Source organism: Jaculus jaculus, chromosome 12, assembly GCF_020740685.1.
Source record: "Jaculus jaculus isolate mJacJac1 chromosome 12, mJacJac1.mat.Y.cur, whole genome shotgun sequence".
In the NCBI taxonomy this organism is placed as follows: domain Eukaryota; kingdom Metazoa; phylum Chordata; class Mammalia; order Rodentia; family Dipodidae; genus Jaculus; species Jaculus jaculus.
In genome coordinates this window covers 66,160,292-66,176,893 of record NC_059113.1, presented here as the reverse complement: position 1 = coordinate 66,176,893, position 16,602 = coordinate 66,160,292, and the positions used below count along the sequence as shown (strand labels likewise).

The 16,602-nt window shown below is 39.7% G+C and overlaps 1 protein-coding gene across 5 annotated transcripts in view; it reads right to left on the bottom strand.

Moving 5' to 3' along the window:
• The window catches only part of Naa35 (N-alpha-acetyltransferase 35, NatC auxiliary subunit), a 136,543-nt gene that overhangs the window by 53,293 nt on the left and 66,648 nt on the right, over positions 1-16,602 (bottom strand). For all 5 annotated transcript variants that reach the window (XM_045131360.1, XM_045131361.1, XM_045131363.1 and 2 more), the window contains exons 9-12: positions 15,647-15,697; positions 11,847-11,930; positions 10,932-11,046; positions 2,233-2,411 (exon numbers count right to left, since the gene is read on the bottom strand). In XM_045131360.1, coding sequence (XP_044987295.1) covers positions 2,233-2,411; positions 10,932-11,046; positions 11,847-11,930; positions 15,647-15,697 — 429 coding nt within the window. The remainder of the gene's footprint in view (positions 1-2,232; positions 2,412-10,931; positions 11,047-11,846; positions 11,931-15,646; positions 15,698-16,602) is intronic.

Here is a 16,602-nt window from a genome sequence, read left to right as displayed (position 1 = left end):
CCTTGAAACACGTCCCCCCACACAAAAATAGAATATAATAAAAACATAAATCTTATATCCCCCAAGACTGCTGCCTAATGCTAGGAATACTTGTGGTCTCAATGAACTAAAGTAGAGTGGTGCCTTCAGCCCAAAAGGATGGAGTCACACAAACAGGCATAAGGTTAGGAATGATGGGCCTAACATGCAAGGTAACAAGAGCCAAATGCCTAGATCTATACATACTTATGTAACACACTTTAAAATCCTAAAAAACAAGTATTATTTTGTGCATTTTGAGCCTCCTAGTGATTTTTTTCTTATATATGCCACTCTAGTCCCTTACAAGCTAAAAAGCTCCATACCTGAGCATAAAACCTAATTGTTTTACTCCTATTTTCAAACAGGTCTCATTATATATATAGCACAGACTAGCCTAACACTCATGATTCTTCTGCCTCAACCTTCCTAGTGTTGGGAATATAGGTGTGTGCCAACGTAACTAGCTTTGTTTTTCTGTAACTCAGATTAATTAAAAAAAAAAAAAAAGAAAGAAAGAAAAAGATTTAAAATGTTCAGGCCAGGCTTGGTAATGCATACCTTCAATCATAGCACTTGGGAGTCAGGGGTAGTAGAAGAATCACTGTGAATTCCAGGCCATCCTGAGACTACACAGTGAATTCCAGGTTAGCCTGGGCTAGAGCCATACCCTATCTCAAAAAGGGGGGAGACAGGGCTGGAAAGATGGCTTAGTGGTCAAGGTGCTTGCCAGCAAATCCAAAGGAGCAAGGTTCGATTCCTCAGATTCTCCAGGACCCACGTAGGCCAGATGCAAAAGGTGGCACTTGTGTCTGGAGTTTGTTTGCAGCAACCAAAGGCCCAGGTGTGCCCACCCCCCCATAAATAAATAAAAATACTTAAAAAAAAAAAAAAAGAACAAACGTTGAAACATATAATGCTCAGGGCTGGGGAGATGACTCAGGGGATAAAGTGCTTCCCCTGAAGCCTGAGTACCTAAGTTTGGAACCCCAGACACCATATAAGAGGGATGCGTCCAGGACAGGCTTTTGAAATCACAACCACTAAGGGCAAGACATAGACATGAGAACTTCTCAAAAGCACACAGACCAGCTAGCATGGCGAGGGTAGTAATGAATGAGAACAAGAGACTTAATAAGAGCATCTTAAACAAGGTAGAAAGTGAGAACTACCTGAAAGTTGTCCTCTGACCTCTACATGAGTGCTTGTACTCACAAACATGAGCAGCATGCACATGTGCACACACCTCAAAAAGCTTTTTCACTTAGCCACTTCATTTCTTAGAAATTTATTTTAAGAGGCTTAACTACTCAATATGTAGATTTACATATAAAGGTATTTGTCTTTTCTATTGTTAATAGCAATAAAACACTGAAAATGACTTAATGATTGAAATGGAAAAAAATCTGTTATAAAAGTTTACAATGAGGTATCAGTCTACAAAATAATATACAAATGTGTATACTGATTGACATGAAAGGAAGATTATCTACAACACAGATAGTAGCAATACAACAACAAGCAAAATAGGTTACTAATCACCATTATCCCATTTTTATATGTAAGGACACATATTTAACGGTGGCACAGGATTGTAATCTCTGCCATTCAGGAGGCTGAGGCAGGAAGATCCTAAACTCAAGACTGACCTAATCAATTACTGAGCCACTGAATAAAAAAATAAACTTTTTTTCCCCCCTTGATTTTGAGATTGGGTTTTGCTCTAGCCCAGGCTAACCTGGAATTCACTATGTAGTCTCAGGGTGGCCTTGAACTCACGGTGATCCTCCTACCTCTGCCTCTCAAGTGCTGGGATTAAAGGCATGCACCACCATGCCCAATTTGCTTCAAAATTTTTAAATTGACTGGGAATATAACTCACTGACAAAGCATTAATCTAGAAGTATGTATAAAGCTAAATTCAATCCCAAGAATCAGTGCTACCATGCACACACTTATAGAAAAGGTTTTGAAGTCAGAATCCAGGATCCAAGTCACATTCCTAAAATTTGGGTGAATTATTTAACATATAAACTTCAGCTTCTTAATCTCTAAAATTAATTAAACTATCAAATGCTTATGAATATATAATATAGTGAGTGCAATACAGACACAATTTTCTAGCCTCATCAGTATTAGCTATTGTTGGGACAGCCAGCCTCTCTATTCTTTATTAAATCTAAGCTATTTTCCAGAATAGAAACTTATACTTACCAAGATACAATGTAAATTTGTTAAGTTCACAACCTCACAGACAGCTTTTATTCTGTCTATTAATTTTGCAAAATAGCTGACCATTTCTTCTCTTTTAATTATTTTTGCATATCTAGGGAAGGTAGGTGGAAGTAGCCTCTGGTTAACAAGGGGCTCAAAACCCATCATAATTGGATGATCTAAGGAGAAAGAAAACAAGAAAATAAGACTTTCAAATTTTCCCTGAATTTTAAACTGAAAATGCTACTAAATATCAAAAGAAAACTCCTAGTTTCAAAGACATCTTCAAATTTTAATCACAAAATCCTATAAAATTATATAACTTACAAGTAAGCAATGTATCTATGTATACATTTTCAATGTGATTTAATAATTTCAAATCATACTTCTAGCTTCATTGTGATGGTGGTCAAGGTGTGTGGTCATGGAGAGAGATTTTTACCACAAAACAAAGCCAAAGAATGACACAATTAATACTGGATCAATATGGTCTTCCAAAAGAGAATAAGTGCTATATTAAACCAAGAAAGGCAAAATGGGAACACAAATAATGTAGGCTTCTTTTCCCCTCCACTACTGAACACACAAGTTATTTTGATTTCGCTATATAAAAATACAGAAGAACACAGCAGCTCCCAACATTTGATGAATGAATTCATTTGATACTGAGCAATAGTTCCAGAAACCCATAATTTCTCAAAGAAAATATTACAAAAAGCATAAGAATGAACTCTTTCCCATTTTCTGCTTGCTGGTAGCCTGGCTAGACGGTTAAGGGATTAGCAGGCATGGGATGATATTGGAGCTTTACCCTCCTTCAGTCAGCAGCCTGTACAACAAAAGACTGAAACAGCATGATTTTACACTGGTCAGAAAAATTAAGACTTGTATTATATTTCTGGCTCTGAAAAGAGACTCGATGTTCTGAACTGCCTAAAAGGCCATCAGTGTTTAGCTAGTAATCTAAATCTGTTTTCTAGAGCCTTAAACCTCAAATACTGTACAGCAGGATACTACACACACACACACACACACACACACACACACACACACACTGACTTATTTATTTGCAAGGAGGAGGAGAAAGAGTGAGAATATGAATGAAGGACTGAGCATGCCAGGGTCTCTTCCCAGTGCAGACAAACTCCAGATACATGCACCACTTTGTGTATCTGGCTTTTTATGGATAACGGGGAATCAAACCTGGGGCATCAGGCTTTGCAAACCAGTGCTTTTTTAAAAATTTATTTGACAGAGAAGTGGGGAGGGGGAGAAAATTAATGGGTGCACCAGGGCCTCCAGCCACTGCAAAAGAACTCTAGGTATGTGGCCCCCAACCCCATGTGCATCTGGCTAACGTGGGTCCTGGGGAATCAAACCTGTGTCCTTTGGCTTTGCAGGCAAACCCCTTAACTTTTAAGCCATCCCTCCAGCCTCAAACCAGTGCTTTTAACTGCTGAACCACTGGTTCAGCCCCAGGAGGAAGACTTTCTGGTAAAGCAAACACATAAAAAAAAAAAAAAAAAACAGATACAACACTGTATGATATGGATTCCTGAGCATATCATGTAAGAGTCAGTCCAAATATAACCTAGTTACTTACCACAGGGCAACGACCCTACGAGAAAGCAGCCTGTTCTAGAAATTACAGAAAATAGTACAAAGCCTTATAAGGATGTAGATTAGGGTAACAATCTCTTTTGCCACTGTCTCATCTCACCCAATGCCTTTTCTTAATCTAACACTGCCAGGCCAATATCATAGAACCACTCTATTCATTGGTTTTGCCTATAAGCAAACAAATCACACAATTTGTATTCTTTAACAATCTGACTCCTCTCAGTAAAATACTTCTGAAATTGACCCATTATACTGTGTGTATATAGTCACTTCTTTTGATGGCTGGAATGTGTCTGTACATACCACAATCTGCTCATCTATGTATGTGGCTTAATCTTTTCTTTCATTTATTCATTAATTATTGGTGGGGTGTCAGTGTTGGGGTTTAAACATAGGGCTCTATCACTAAGCTGTGACTCCAACCCAACTTCATTCTTAAGCAAAAACATCAAAGGATTACTGGTCTGCTTTTTTCCTTTAATTAAGGTGAACTAAGGAAACAGGCTAACTCCAGGGTTGGAACGGGGAGAAAAACAACATGAACCGGCAGTGAATACACACTCAAATGGATGGTACGAACTGCACACCTGTACAACTTGCTGAGAGGGAAATGAGAGAAATTAACCCACATAATTACCGTGTATAGCAGACAGCTTCAGGTTCAATGAGATGAACTTTCAGACCAGACACAGATGTGGAGGAAAGGATATTTATTGAAGCTTACAGATCCAGGGGAAGTTCTATTACAGCAGAAGAAAACTGGCCTGCTGTCACAGGACCAAGCAGAGTGAGAGAAGCACAAGCTAAAACATCAAAGGCCACAGCACACTTCAGGAACTCCAGCTAGGCACACTTTGCATATCTTTAGATTGAAATCTGAAACCCACCATCACACCTTAAGATCCACCCAGTGACACTGCCTCCAGCCAGGTGGCTGCAGATGCAAACTACAAACAAATAAACAACTGAATATATTGGGGGCCATCTATTCTATTCAAACCACCACACTGTGCTATCTGCTGCAGCTGCTGCAGAGCTGGAATTACTCAGGTACATGGGTTCAAGCCCAGCCCCTTCCTGACACTGTACCCAGGTGTGTGGACTTCCTCCAAATTCAGCCTGTTAGAAGCAATAGTTAGAAGCAAAAATAGGGACTGCTGGGAGCAATAGTTAGAAGTAAAAATGGGGCACTCATTCAGAAGTGACAAGACTACTATGGCAACCAGGGGCCACAACTAGAGACCTGCAGAGAGCTGATATGCAAATGAGCTATCTATCAGTAGCCAGGATGACTGAGAAAAAAAAATGGGTGTAAAGAACCCCACAAAGGCTCAGAAAATTGTCACTCAACTAAGAGGTAGACTCCACATCTCTCTGTGTTGGTACCCACCACAAGAAGCAGCAGCCTGTGGGACCTCTTGGCAGGCCGCAGGGAGTGGAGCAAGGCCCAGACCCCTGACGCCTCCCACAGGCCAAGTGACATCTCATGTGGGTGCCCGAGGGGGTTAGGCCCAGGAGGTTAGGCTAGTTGAGAGGATAAAGGAAAAAAGGAACCTGACTTAATAACATGTGTGAAGAGTGAACAGCAAGTGAATTAACAATATCCACCTCTTGACTAATGAGTTTAGCCCTCCCTACACAGCACAGGCCCCAAAGTAAAAAGGCTGGCTGATCAGGTTTTCAGTGGGCTCTCATCTTTTCCAGCTCCAGAGCTGCTCATCTCTAAGTACCTGAGGTTTCCACCTCTGCTAAGGTTTTGATCTTCCCGCCCTGGCACTAGTTGCCAGAATAGGGAAAGATATATACATGGGCCCTTACACCATATGGATATTTCCACTCCTCATCTTTTGTATCTCAGACTAACCTCCCCTGCCATTCCCTCTTCTTTGGTCCCTCATCCTTCCTGGCTTCTGGATAAATGTAGTACTTCACAAAAATGATCTCCCTAAGTCTTATTTTATTTCAATTCCTTAAGTAAAGTGGACATGAGCTTAGGTTTAGGGTTTGCATTTGAACCCCCACAGTAAGTCTGCAATGGTTAAGGTGTTGTCAACTTGATCTGTTTAGTAATCTACAGAAATCCCTTTCAGGTGTGTCTCTGAGTTGCTTCCAGGAAGGACTAATGGAAAAAGTCCTTCCCCCAGAGTGGACAGCCCCTCGCAGATGGGAAAGTTTTTACCTGCTGTGGCAGAGACAGTAATGTCCAGGTTCTGCTAATGTCTTGCTGTCCCCTGCCATCAAGAAGCTTCCCTCGATACTGTAAGCCAAAATAAGTCTTTTCCTCCCATCAGCTACTTTTGTTCGGGTGTTCTGTCCCAACAATGTGAAGGTAACTGCAACAACCACCATGCCCATTTTTATGTACTGCTGGAGACTGAACCTAGAGCTTTGTGCAGGTTAGGCAAGCACTATATAAACTGAGCTATATCCCTAGCCCTATGTTGCAGTTACTTTCTCATTGCTGAGACAAACACCTTACTAGAAGCATCTCACCAGAGGAAAGGGTTTATTTCAGGCTTACATAATCCAAGGGAAGGAATCATCATGGCAGAAGAAGCTGGCTCACTTCCATAGATGCATAGCAGAGACACACCACCAAACTCCCAAGCACAGTTAAAGTTCAAACTGCTCATTCCACACACCTAGTAGGACTGGACTGAAGATCTGCCAGCACTGATATACCCCCTGTAGCAGGGATCTGCCTGCTGGGGACTTAAGTAGGAAGTTTAATTTTAATAAAAAATGCCTGAGTTTATTCACATTCAAACTAACACCCCTAACTTTTTAGGTTTTAAGTAAAAACAATAATACTCCTGATTTCTCTTCTGCATAATATCCCATTCTTTATGGGACTTTCCCCATTTATTTTAAAATATTTTGTTTTCTTGTTTTATTCTTTCTTCTTTGCTATAGGTTTGCACTCTTGATGATACTCAGACCTGAAACTGTCATAAAAGCATTTAAGTAAAAACCAGGAATGCAAAGAATGCAAATCAAGCTTTCAGCCAAGTCATTATATCAGGGAAACTGCTGATTATCACTATATTTATATGTTTGTTGGGTTGGCTGCCTTGTCAGTTTTGTCTAGGAAGCCTTCTAAACTCTTATGTGGAATGCATGAGCTTGGATGCTCTGTTCTAGAAGTTGGGGGAGCAGGAATGTGGCAGACTAGGAGATATATATCTTACTGTTTAAAATTTCAATCAACACTCTATTAATGTACACCTTTCAACTGTATCTCTGTCTTTTCAGTCCCAAATCTATTCGTTAACCCAGAAAATAAACTATTAGCATTCAGTGAAATGAGAGAAAAATCTCTGTCTCACAGACTTTTTAGAGCCAGGTGTGGTGGTACTATACCTGTAAACTATGCTCTCAGGAGGCTGAAGCACGAAAACCACCACGAGCTAGCATGGACTACACAGCAAGACCATGTCTTAAAAAATAATAAAGAAAAGAAATAAGAGATTGTCCAACCAGTTCTTGTGTTTTCAGCTAAATCGTTATCATTTAGAGATATGCATAATATACTAAAAATGGAGCCACTCAGCATATCTTCAGTATAATCTTGGTTGCCTTTCACTTTCCCTGTGAGTGGGGGGAAAATTCAGTTATCTGGCTGTAGGTATGTCAATGTCGTCCTGTTTTCCCTCTTCTAAAATGCTGCTTCTGTTTCCTGACCTGTTTCCATTTAATTATACTACTGGTTTTTTGTTTGTTTCTTGAAACATAGCCACAATATTTAGCCCAGGCTGGCTTAAAATAAATTTATTTATATATGTGAAAACACAGAGAGAGGAAATATATAAATGTCAGGACATCTTGAACTGCAAACAAAATCCAGATGCATGTGCCACTTTATGCATCTGGCTTTATGTGGGCACTAGGGAACTGAACATGGGCCACAAGGCTTTACAAGCAAGCATTTCTAACCACCGAATCATCTCCTAAGCCCTGACCTTACAACTTCTAACAGCAATCCTCCTGTCTAGGCCTCCATATGCTGGGAATGGAAATTTTTAAATATTTTTTAAAATTTATTTATTTATTTGAGAGCGACAGACACAGAGAGAAAGATAGATAATGGGCACGCCAGGGCTTCCAGCCTCTGCAAACGAACTCCAGACGCGTGTGCCCCCTTGTGCATCTGGCTAACGTGGGACCTGGGGAACCGAGCCTCGAACCGGGGTCCTTAGGCTTCACAGGCAAGCGCTTAACCGCTAAGCCATCTCTCCAGCCCAAATTTTTAAATTTTTGTTGTTGTTTTATTTTTATTTATTTGAAAGTGACAGACAGAGAAAGAGGCATAGAGAGAGAGAGAGAGAGACAGAGAGAAAGTGGGCGCATCAGGGCCTCCAGTCACTGCAAACAAACTCCAGATGCATGTGCCACCTTGTGCATCTGGCTTACACGGGTACTGGAAAATGGAGCCTCAAACCGGGCTCCTTAAGCTTCACAGGCAAGCACTTGACGGCTAACGCTATCTCTTCAGACTGCAAATTTTTTTAATGGTTTCATTTTCTTTTTAGAGTGTCAGAGATGAAAAATCATGTTTTCAGTCCATAAACTTTTTTATCTCCACTCTTCTTCAAAGTCTGTGGCATCTGCCATTAACTTTTTTGCTTGTTTGTTTGATTTTGGTTTTTCAAGGTAAGGTACCACACTAGCCCAGGATGATCTGGAACTCACTCTGTAACCTCAGGCTGGCCTCAAACTCATAGTAATCCTCCTAGCACTGCCTCCAGATATTCCTACATCTGCTTCCTACTGCTAGGATTAAAGGCATGTGCCACCACACCCAACAGTTATGCATCTTTTTAAAAAAAAAAGAAAAAAAGGTAATCTCTCTTGGAAATTTTTGTCAGATTTGCAAACACACTCCTAAGATACTTCTAATATAAGGCAATACATATTTAAATATATTTTTATTTCTATTTGCATTCTTTTTTCATTTGTGTGTTTATATGTGCACTGTGTATAGTATGGTAGAATGGTGTGTATCTGATACATGCACATGTGTATGCAGACGTACAGGCCTTATATGCACACATGCTATTTTTCAAATATTGGCCTGAAATAAAGACAGACTAGGGTCTGGAGAAATGGCTTATGGGTTGAGGCATTTGCCTACAAAGCCAAAGGACCTAGGTTTGATTCCCCAGGACCCACATAGGCCAGATGCAGGAGGTGGCGCATGCGTCTGGAGTTTGCTTGCAGAGGCTGGATACCCTGGCGCACCCATTCTCTCTCTCCCTTTCTTTGCCTCTCTCAAATGAATAAATAAAAATAATAAAAGATTTTTTTTTAAAAAGAGAGCCTATAAAATTGTTCCCCAGGTCCCACGTTAGCCAGATGCACAAGGGGGCGCACGCGTCTGGAGTCCGTTTGCAGAGGCTGGAAGCCCTGGCGCACCCATTCTCTCTCTCTCCCTCTGTCTTTCTCCCTGTGTCTGTCGCTCTCAAATAAATTTAAAAAAAAATCCATTTAAAAAAATCATTTATTTATTTATTTGAGAGCGACAGACACAGAGAGACAGATAGAGGGAGAGAGAGAGAATGGGCGCGCCAGGGCTTCCAGCCTCTGCAAACGGACTCCAGACGCGTGGGACCTGGGGAACCGAGCCTCGAACCGGGGTCCTTAGGCTTCACAGGCAAGCGCTTAACCGCTAAGCCATCTCTCCAGCCCATAAACATATTCTTATATAGAACCAAAACCAAGATTGCAAAGTACCTAAGAGCTGTAGATATTTCACACATCTCCATTACTATAGGTTGCTATCTAAGACAATCTTTTTTAAATGCCCTACAGTTATAAAATACCACCTCATTACTTGTAAACATATTCCCCCTCTAGGAAAGAAAAAAATTAGTACAAATTCTGTATCATTATTACAAACATTATCAAGATCACAAGAATAGTGATTTCCTTTAGGTGCTAGGGACTTTGTATATGCTCTACCACTGAACTACAGCCCAACAAGAATACTAGTCTCCTAATCCAAACTACCTTTGGACTGCTCTACTACCTAATATTTGTGTAAGGAAAAGTTCATGGGATGGAGAATACTATAACTAAGCCTTAAAAAAAAGGGGGACCAGTGGAAAAAGAAAATGGTAGGAGTCAATAAAAAAAAAAAAACTAAGAAAAAACACCATTCTGTTAACAAGTCCAACAACTATGAAAGACTTACTTGAAAAAAACCTAATGATCATCTCCCAGAATTTTAAAAATAATCAGAGTTGCTGCAGTCTCTAAAATGTTAATCCAGTAACAAATTTTACAACAGCAGTACATTATTCCTTTTATATTAGGGCTTATTTTGTAAATAAAATTGGGAGTGCCAACAACATGTTAAGCACAAGATATATAAATACGAAAACAGTCTCTTCCTAAAAGTACCCAAAAATCTCATGGAAAGACAAGCAAACAATTACAATGCTATGGAGACAGAGGTAAGTATGGGTACAATGAGATCAGCCAGAACACACAGGCCTGTATAGTAGAGTCAAGGTGGACTATGTAATAGAAGTAATGGTTTCTCAAAGGAGTAGAGAAAGGAGATGATTATAAATGAAGTTATTGCTGACATCAGAATTAAAAAAAAAAATGATAGGGCATATATGCAGAGCTCAAATAGTAAGATACAAGATGTGGCCAAGTTCAACAACAGTGTTTTCAATCTACAAGAAATCTTCAAAGAAGCTTACAGTACTAAGTATTTAGAGGAAACATTCCAAGGCCTAAACAGATTGACTTAAAAGAAATTTCAGGATTGGAGAGATGGCTCAGCAGTTAAAGGTGTTTGCTTGCAAAGCATGAAAGCCGGGGTTCAATTCCCCAGTAACCACGTAAAGCCAGATGTACAAAGTGGCACATGAGTTTGAAGTCCATTTCAGGGGCAAAAGGCCCTAATGTGGCCATTTTTTCTCTCTCTCCTCCCTCTCTCTTCTTGCTCTCCCTCTGCTTACAAATAAATAAAAATAATTTTTAAAAGAAGAAATTTCAGAACAAATCAAATTATGTATTTTAGATGAGAATAAAGAAAATAAAAATAAGAGAGAAGCAAAGTGGACAATTACCTCCTTTTGTAGTGTCATTCTGAGCCTGGATTCCATGACGCAATGAGTTATGAATGACAGAAAGAAGATCTGCTGCTTGAACCATCAATTTTTGAGCTTCCGCAACAGCACTGGTCTAGCAAACAAATCACCAAAAACATTCTTACATATTCTTTCACTGAAAGATATACATTAGATAAGAAAATCCTATAAACAATAACGAAATTAAGTGCTTGCTGCAATGACACTGGTTTTCAAAATTATTTACTTACTACAGAATACCCAAATCCTGATAGGATAAAAAATATTTTCCCTCAAATCTATATCTCATAAGATCCATTAAATAATAAGAAACATTTCTGATTTATTGTACTAATCTTACTTTTTAAAATTGATAATCAGAGCTGTAGGCACCAAAGAAATGTGAAAAAAAAATTCCTACAATGCTACTAAGTCATTCAGCAAGATGGGAAGGAGGCAGGAAGGGAAGAGCCGGCTCTGTAGTCAATACCAAAGAACTATTGATGAGTTTATTAGTGACTTGTTTTAGTACAAATAAACACAAAGGAAAAAGATATTCACCATCTTGTGATTAGTTTGGGTTCTATACAAACTCAATACTTCTTTAACTGAAGCAAGATGGGCCTTGCTAATATTCTAATTTTATTATATTCTTTTTAGTCCACAAACTGACAACCAAGAAATAATTTCAGCTTGTGTTACTTTGTTTGCTAAAAACCAATATAAAACATGTTTTCACATAGAACAGATATTATAGCCTGGAATGTAAAATCCATATAACTCTTCACAAAAATATTAGTGTTACTCTGAATCAAATGCAGAGAACTGTATATCTGAGGAGCATGAGCCCTTCAACAGAAGTATCTTAAAACTGCATCCAGAAACTACCAAGATAAATGATAGTGAAAGTCTTACCTCTTTCTTAGTAAAGGCTATAAGCACTGTTAATAACACACGAGTGAATTTCACTCTGCTGAATACTGCTAAACACTGCTGGTGCTAAACAAAATAAAATAAAATAGGAAAGAACTGTAAGAAAACCTGCAAAGGCTATAAAGAAATTTCATTTAAAATACTTTAACTCATAAGTCTTTATGCTGATAACTCAAAACTAAAGTACCAGTTATAAGTTTTTTTAAAAATTTATTTATTTTCTCAAGGTAGGGTTTCACTCTAGCCCAGGCTGACCTGGAATTCACTATATAGTCTCAGGGTGGCCACAAACTGATGGTGATCCTCCTACCTCTGCCTCCCAAGTGCTGGGATTAAAGGCACGCACCACCACACCCAGCTCACTTACAGGTTTTTAAATTCCAAAAAAAATAAGCCACAGGAAAAACAAATGAAACAAAGCCTGTTCTTTTTAAATAAAAAGTAGTATTTCTACAACAGTAGGATTAGTTTTTGCTCAAAGTCAAAATTTAACATATTATTTCAAAACATCTAATTCACCTTTTGTTTTCTTATTTTATAGACAAAGAGAGAGAGAATGGGTACAACTGTGCCTCTAGCCACTGCAAATGAATTATACAAACATGTACCACTGTGCATCTGGCTTACACAGGTATTGGGGAATCGAACGAGGGCTCTTAGGCTTTGCAGGCAAGTGCCTTAACCACTAAGCCATAACTCCAACTCTAAACTAGCATTTTGAAAAGAATTATTTATGAACTGGAGAGGGTTAGTAGATAAAGTGCTTGCCATGCAAGTGTGAGGATGGAGTTCTGATCTATAGCAACCACAGAAATGCTGTACAGACAGAGCAGTACATCCAGCGTCAGCCCAATGCTCAGAATGCAGATATGGGCATCCACAGAACAAGCTGGATGGCGGGCTTAGTACAAATAGCATGCTCTGGGTTCAAATAAGAGAAACCATCTTAGGGAAATAAGTTGGAGAGTAATTGAGAAAGTCTCCCATGTCAACCTTTGACTTACACAACAACACACATATCCTTGCCTATGTCCAAACATACATGTACCCACACACATGTATGCATATATGCACAAATATCATATCACACATACACATGAAAAACAATAAAATAAAAAAGCAGAAAAGCAACAAACACACATAAAAAGATTATTTAAAAAGTGCTGTAATTTGAGTCAAAAAACTTGATTCAGGGCTGGAGAGATGGCATAGTGGTTAAGCGCTTGCCTGTGAAGCCTAAGGACCCTGGTTCGAGGCTCAGTTCCCCAGGTCCCATGTTAGCCAGATGCACAAGGGGGCGCACGCGTCTGGAGTTCGTTTGCAGAGGCTGGAAGCCCTGGCGCGCCCATTCTCTCTCTCTCCCTCTATCTGTCTTTCTCTCCGTGTCTGTCGCTCTCAAATAAAAAAAAAATAAAAAAATAAACTTGATTCATCAACCTTTTTTTTAAATTTTTTATTTATTTATTTAATTTATTTATTATTAATTTTTGTTGTTGTTTATTTATTTATTTGAGAGCAACAGACAGAGAAAGAAAGAGGCAGACAGACAGAGAGAGAGAGAATGGGTACGCCAGGGCCTCCAGCCTCTGCAAACGAACTCCAGACGCGTGCGCCCCCTTGTGCATCTGGCTAACGTGGGACCTAGGGAACCGAGCCTCGAACTGGGGTCCTTAGGCTTCACAGGCAAGCGCTTAACCGCTATGCCATCTCTCCAGCCCGATTCATCAACTTTTAATGATATGGAAGTTCTTCTTAAAACATCACCTGTGTATGGTTTGATTCAGGTGTCTCCCATAAATTTACGTGTTCTGAATGCTAGGTTCCCAGCTGATGGAGATTTGGGAATTAATGCCTCCTGGAGGCAGTATTGTTGGGGGTGGACTTATGGGTATTAAAGCCAGCTCCTCTCCTGTTCCTGTTGTCCACCTTATGTTGGCCAGGGGGTGATGCCCATCCTCTACTCATGCCATCGTTCCCCCTGCCATTGTGGAGCTTCCCCTCCAGCCTTTGTACCAAAATAAACCAATTTTTTCCACAAGCTGCTCTTGGTTGGCTGATTTTTACCAGCAATGTGAACCTGACTGCAACAGTGAAGTGATACCGAGGAGTGAGACTGCTGCTAGACACCTGTGTGGCTTTGGCCTTTTGGAGCTGACTTTCAAGAGGAATGTGGAAGGATTTGAAACCTTGGCCTAAGAGATGCCTTGCAGTGCTGTAAGTACAGCTTAATGGACTATTATCAGAGTTGAATGACCTAAATGCAGAAAAGAACTATGGACTGTGAAGTTCAGCTTATGAGGGTGACAAAGCTTTGCTCTGACTGGGCTAGAAAAAGTTTATGTGAGAAGGTTGCTATTATGCCCGTGTCCTGAGAAGTTGTGCAGGGTCACTCTGTATAGAAATGAACTGGTGTGAGCAGAGGGATGTGGCACAGAAAAAAAAAAAAAATCTTTGGATGAACTGCTGCCCATTCAGCTGTAATTAAGAGATTATAACATTTGAGATTGGGCCAGCTGACATATACTGGGGCAACAGGAAGAATGCAGACTCTTCTGAAGGGGGTGAGTGCTTAAGGAGTGTCCTGTTCTTCAACATCTGCTTTATTCCCCCCTGGATTAACAAACTGGCACCCTACCTTGTTATTGTTGAAAACAAGAAATGCAGGAAAGAGACAGTCACTGAGTTTGCAGCACAGTCTTGTGTTTTGGAAATGGCCACGGGCAATGTGAAGCAGGTTTGCTGGATGCCTGCATGGAGACTCCATGGGGCCATGAGGATGAACCATGGATTGCAGTGGAGACAGCTGCCAGCCCTGGATGCAGTTTTCTAGGACTGTGAGTAGCCTAGCTGGAGGGGCAGAACTGGAACTCCAGAGACTTGTTGCTGGTTAGAATAATCAGACTTGGAGATTTGTCACTAACAAAACAAGTTGTTGACTTGGAGCTACTGAGTTTAATGTTTGCCCTGTTTAAATCTTGTATTGGTTGAATATTCCTTTGCTATGTCCAATGCCATCTTTTGCAGTATAAATGTTTATCCTGTGCCATTATGGGTTTTTTGAGGTTACTTTTTGGTATTATGGCTCAGTTAAAAGACCTTGGATTATGGGGATGTATGGACATCATTGGAATTGATAAAAATAATGGAACTTTTAAAGTTGGGTGAATGTATTGCATTATACATCACTAATGGTTATCAGTTTATGGGGGCCAGGGACAGAATGTGGTGGTTTGATTCAGGCATCCCCCATAAATTTAGGTATTCTGAATGCTAGGTTCCCAGCTGATGGAGATCTGGAAATTAATGCCTTCTGGAAGCAGTGTATTGTTGGGAGCAAGCTGATGGGTATTAGGGCCAGCCAGTGTCTGGCACACACTCTTGTTTCTGTTGTCTACTGTATGTGGCCCAGGGGGTGATGTCCACCCTCTGCTCATGCCATCACGGAACTTCCCCTCAAGCCTGGAAGCCAAAATAAACCCCTTTTTCCCCACAAGCTGCTCTTGGTTGGATGATTTCTCCATGCGAACCTGACTGCAACAACCTGTAAATGACCTTATTTTTTCTTACCTCATAGGAATACTGAAGAGTTTTAAAATGTATTTGAAAGAGCACTACTGTTATTCTATCAAAATAAATACAAGAAAAATAACATCCCTGGCTATGTCCAATTCTAAAGAAATACTTTAAAAGGGGTTCCCATAAATTATAATGCAATTCATAAAACTACAACATTAAGATGTAGACTTCTCTGATATTATCTACCAGAAAATAAGTTTAATTACTTCTAGTTCAACTTCTGGATCTCTCTCTTCTCCTTGTCGACTTCGGGTGCTCTAAAATTAGAAAAGCAAAACAGTAAATTGAAAACATTACAATCCTATAGAAGTATGATGCTAAAAAAAAATACATTAAAAAAACACACTAAGTTAATTTACTGAGTAAAACAAATGAACCTAACAGGTATCTATGGAACATTCCATCCAAATACTTTCCTTTTAGCAGCACATGAGACATTCTCTAAAATAGACCAGATATTAGGACACAAAGCCAACTGTAACCAAAACAGGAAAAATGAAATAGTTCCTTATATTCAATCTGATCACAATGCATTAAACTATAAATCAGCAGCAAGAAAAACTATAGAGCATACACAAAATCATGGAAACTAAATATTACACTACTGAAAGATGAATGGGTCACTGACGGAGAAATTTCTTTTTAATTTTTTGTTGTTGTTTATTTATTTATTTGAGAGCAACAGACAGAGAAAGAAAGAGGCAGACAGACAGAGAGAGAAAGAATGGGTACGCCAGGGCCTCCAGTCACTGCAAACGAACTCCAGACGTGTGCGCCCCCTTGTGCATCTGGCTAATGTGGGTCCTGGGGAGTGGAGCCTCGAACCGGGGTCCTTAGGCTTCACAGGCAAGCGCTTAACCGCTAAGCCATCTCTCCAGCCCAAGAAGAAATTTTTAAAAATTCACAGAAACAAATGATATAAAAGTACAACATACCAAAATCTTTGAAGGCAGTGCTAAGAGGGAAATTTGTAGCTTTAAGTGCCTAATGTTAAGAAACTAGAAAGATCACAAGCAAACAACTTAATGCTTCACCTTGAGGCCTTGGAGAAAGAAGAACAAGGCAAACCAAAAATCAGTACACAGGAAAGATCAGAGTGGAAATTAATGAAATAGAAACCAAGAAAAAAAAATACAAATAATCAGGAAAATAAAGAGTTGGC